Source organism: Pteropus vampyrus, unplaced genomic scaffold (assembly GCF_000151845.1).
Source record: "Pteropus vampyrus isolate Shadow unplaced genomic scaffold, Pvam_2.0 Scaffold235, whole genome shotgun sequence".
Taxonomy (NCBI): Eukaryota; Metazoa; Chordata; class Mammalia; order Chiroptera; family Pteropodidae; genus Pteropus; species Pteropus vampyrus.
The window spans coordinates 440,166-444,583 of NW_011889016.1; the positions used below are offsets into that span (position 1 = coordinate 440,166).

The 4,418-nt window shown below is 50.7% G+C and overlaps 1 protein-coding gene across 1 annotated transcript in view; it reads left to right on the plus strand.

Moving 5' to 3' along the window:
- TRIP13 (thyroid hormone receptor interactor 13) overlaps positions 1–4,418 on the plus strand; it is a 17,208-nt gene continuing 12,790 nt past the window's right edge. The window contains exons 1-5 of the mRNA XM_023519759.1: positions 1–208; positions 306–435; positions 1,161–1,216; positions 1,933–2,023; positions 3,281–3,353. Of these exons, the coding sequence (XP_023375527.1) occupies positions 20–208; positions 306–435; positions 1,161–1,216; positions 1,933–2,023; positions 3,281–3,353 (539 nt within the window). The 5' untranslated portion in view covers positions 1–19. The remainder of the gene's footprint in view (positions 209–305; positions 436–1,160; positions 1,217–1,932; positions 2,024–3,280; positions 3,354–4,418) is intronic.

The window sequence follows — 4,418 nt, forward strand, 5'->3', positions numbered from 1 at the left end:
ATTTTTCAGTTTAGAACTGATGTGTTTTGTGTGTTTGCCTAGCACCGCTAAGAAAGAAGACATAAAGCTGAGTGTCAGAAAGCTGCTCAACAGACATAACATTGTGTTTGGCGATTACTCATGGACAGAGTTTGATGACCCTTTTCTGACCAGAAATGTGCAGTCTGTGTCTATCGTTGACACAGAGTTAAAGATTAAAGACCCACAGGTATGCAACTAATTCCCAACGCCCAGCAGCACTTAAGTTTCAGCCGAGCAGGCGCCCTGATCTTATAGGTTTGCTTGGTTTTTGCTCCTTGTCACAGCCGATTGATCTGAGCGCGTGCACTGTCGCGCTTCACGTCTTCCAGCTGAATGAAGAAGGCCCCAGCAGTGAAAATTTGGAGGAGGAGGCGGAAAACATAATTGCGGCGAATCACTGGGTTCTGCCAGCAGGTGCGTGCGACAGTCGCAGCAGGGTGAGCGTGCCGTCTGCCAGGCCGGGGCACGGCGCGTGCTGCGGGCTTGCCACGTCCGTCCACCGAGGAGGCTGTGTCCACTTGTTTAGTAGGATTTTAGGGCGTTTTCTGACATGGAAAGTATACCACAAAAGGGGAAAGTAGAGATTTCCTTTGGACGGGTCCCTCACAGATGGACAAGGTGACCGTGCTCTTCTTCCCTGCCCCAGCGGTCAGGCCTGCTCGACCACTCATTCCTCTTGCCTTCTTCATGCTTCTCCGTGGACTTGCCAGCAGGTTGTAGCAGACAGAGTTCTGGGGTCAATTCAGTCATCGGGTTTCACGCGTGACGTCCTGATGCTGGACCTGAGCGGCCCCTCTGCCCTGCCCACGCATCGGCCTGTGGGGCGCGCAGCATGTGCTGTGCGAAGGCATAGGTGTACAGGACAGTTGCGCCTAGTACCGTGACGGGAAGGTACCTCTTTCCCAGTTACTTCTCTGTCAGAGGTCCTTTGGACCTGGCATTTATTCTGCATCTGTCATTTTTTTAAGTAAAAATTTTGATTTCTCAAACTGAAACTTCTTTATAAACTGAACTCTGTAATCAGAACCTTCGCCTAGCACGCATGGAGCCGTGGAGAGCGTCGCGTCGGCTCTAGACAGGTCCAGCGGGGAGGCGTGACGCTTGCTTTCCTAAAGTTAGGTTTTTAATTTCTCTGACAGCTGAATTCCATGGGCTCTGGGACAGCCTGGTGTACGATGTGGAAGTCAAATCTCACGTAAGTTGTGCTTTCTTCCCCAAGGCCCCGTTACCTGGAGTAAAATCATTACCGTGTCGCTCCAGCACCTCGGAGCCCTTTGACTCGATTGTGCTTTGGAGACCTGCTCGCTGCCAGGAGCTCGCATCCTGGATGTCTGTTCTCTGGGGTTTCTCCCAAGTGGAGTTGGTTTCTGGGACATCCCCTGAGGGGAAGAAGGAGGGTGCAGAATATGAAGACAGCTTCAGTTGGGTTTCACCCTTGGAAACCCATCGAGGTGGAGGGGCCGGCACCACGGGGCAGACAGCAGGTGGGCAGGATGGAGCAAGCACTTCTGAACCGCCTTCAAGGAGAAGGGGCCTTCTGCATGCTGTGGGGGACACTGAAGTTCGTACCGCATCCCCCGTCCGCACAGGCTGCTGTAGGCACCACAGGAAGACACAGGAGTCCTGGCTGCTGTCACCTTCGGTCAGTGTGCCGCGTGCTGCCCACTGCCGCGCTGGCCCTAGGGATGGCACCTACTCCTACCTGATACGTCCCTCAGGCTTTCTTGAATAAGTGTCTGTGTTTATCTTTTGTGCCTCCAATAGTAATGGCCAGTGGCGAATCGCGTCGTTTCAAGTTCTCTGATCAAGGAAGTGGCGGGGGCGGTCGCTGCGGGACACTCACGAGGGAGCACGCTTGGGGGGACCTTTGCCTGTCGGCACCTTTATCTGTGTTTTCCTTTGTCCCCGCAGCTCCTCGACTATGTGATGACAACGCTCCTGTTTTCAGACAAGAACGTCGACAGCAACCTCATCACCTGGAACCGGGTGGTGCTGCTTCACGGTAAAGCTCGCGGGGTCCCGTGTGACAAGACCAACTGTGTGACCAAGGCTTTGCCCATACCTCTGTCCTTCAGCGAGGGGTTATAGCACTTTCGTCTGGAGGGGCCGGTGTCCTAGAACGCTCTTCCGTGAAGCCAGAGTAGCTCACGTTGCCGTGGGCGTTTGCTGCCTGACCACCTGCCTCTGCCATGTGGCTTTTTCTGATAAAAAACTTTTCAGTTAACTCTTATTTCTCCAACTGCATAAACTCCTTGGGCTAGAAATTGCCTCGTGTTTCTTAGAGCTTCACTTCGTGAGTAGTAAACTATAAAAACTGCCCTTTACAGAGATTCTGTCTACTTCTCAGAAGAAGGTGGTGGTTATTTTTCTTAGCGTCACTGCATGGAAAGGAACCCAGGATACCCGAATTATGGTGAGGTGGGAGCTGAGTAACTAGCTTTTTGTGTCGGTTAAAGCTGTACGCTTGTGTACAATCTTGAAAGAAGTTGTGTCTTTTAAAAAGCAGCTACCCCAGCACGCTGTCGTGACATCAGGGCCAGAGTTAGCAGTCGATAGGTATTTCAATTAGTGAACTAAGTTATTTCCCATTTTGTATTTGTTACACGTTTCCTCTTTAGTTATAGAAAACGTTTGCAGAAAATCACTCGAACGTGTCAGCATTTTCTTTTCGATGCGTTTGTTCTACATTGGTCACTTCAGAGCTTCTGTAAGGCCTTCTAGGTGACACAGCAAGAAGCCATACAAGCAAGGGCCCTCACCTTAGCCCTCTGGTTTGGTACGGGGTGCAGGCCGCATAGAAACAGCTCTGCTGGGGACGGTGCTGCTTGCGGTGGGCCGCAGGCATGGCACGTGTCAGTGCTTAAGAGGCTTGATGATCATCGAGAGGTTTTAAAGGAGCCTTAATGAGTGGATTTCACAGAGGACAGGCAGGAGGCTGGCGGTGAGGGTGGAGACCAGGAAATGCAGTGCTCACTCTGGGAGCTGAGCAAGCCCCTGGGCCCAGGGCCAGGCTCGTGTCCGGGCAGCGGAAGCTAAGGCCAGAAACACAAGTTGAGTTCAAATTAAAATGTATCGGTGACATTTTATGGCACTTCCGCTGCCAGCAGTCTTCTTTGTGAGTTAACAGTTTGCCTGTGGTGACAGCAGTCAGAGCATTGGATTCTGCCCCTTACTTTGTGTTTCGTGAAAACTCAACTGCCACTATCAAGAAGTCTGTCGCAGCCCTGACCCACACACTTCTGCTTGGATCTTGTCACAGGCCCTCCGGGAACTGGAAAGACCTCCCTGTGCCGAGCGCTGGCCCAGAAACTGACCATTCGACTGTCAAGCAGGTAAACTTGGTGGTCTGTGGAGGGGCACGGCAGGACACTGTCCTCACCTCCTGCTCATCCCAGCGGAAGCTGCATTGTTGGTGACGTTTTACATGAGTAGGTCCCTCTCTTTCGGTGTAGACTGACCGATTTCTCTATGCTCGGCACAGTCTCAAGTTACGATTTTGATCCTTTTAAATTCGTGGAGACTTGCTCAATGGCCAGCGCGTGGTCTGTCCTGGTGACTGTCCTATGTGCATTTCAGAGAGCGTGCGTCTGCTCTCGGGCAGGGTGTTCGTGGTGTCAGCTCAGGGTGCTTGATTTCGTGCCGAGCCAGTTGGTCTGCTGTTCCGTCACTTTCTGGGGAGGAATGGCCAAGCCTCTAACGGTGGATTCGGCTGTTTCTCCTTCAGTTGCATCTGTTTTGGGGTTTATGGTTTCATCACATTTGGAAAATAGTTGCCCATTCTTTTCTCAGCTAATTTCCCTGCCCCCACCCTTTTCTTGAGAGCGCATTCATTTGCACATTAGCCTGCTTGGCAGTGTCCCGTGGGCCGCTGACGTGCTTTTTTGTTTCCTCAGGTTTTTAAGTTTTTCTTTTTCATTTTGGACAGTTTTCTGTAGTATCTAACTTGCTTTTAATTCCATTCAGTGAAAGTTTCATTTCTGATAGTGTATTTTCCGAGTTCCCATTTGGTTCCTTTTATACTTTTTATTTCTCTTACCATCATGTTCTCGTTAAAATCCTCAAACAAATGAGTAGTAGCCGTTTTAACGTTCTTGTTGACCAAATCGTAATTATTATTTTTGTGTCTTTCCGTTGGCTGGTTTTTCCTCTGGTTACGGGTCACGTGTTTCTGGGGTTGGCATGTCCAGCAGTTTTCGGCTGGAGTAGACATTGCGATTGGTAGGGTCTGGGTTCTCTAAAGACTACTGGCCTTTGTTCTGGCAGGGATTTCAGCTCCTCCTGATGTGGTGTGATCCTTTTGAACTTTATTTTTAAGTTTTGTTAGGGGTCTGGGTGTCGTCTAGACTTCTCAAGTGTGGCCCTCCTGGGTCCCATTGGAACACCTTGAGTGTGTAACA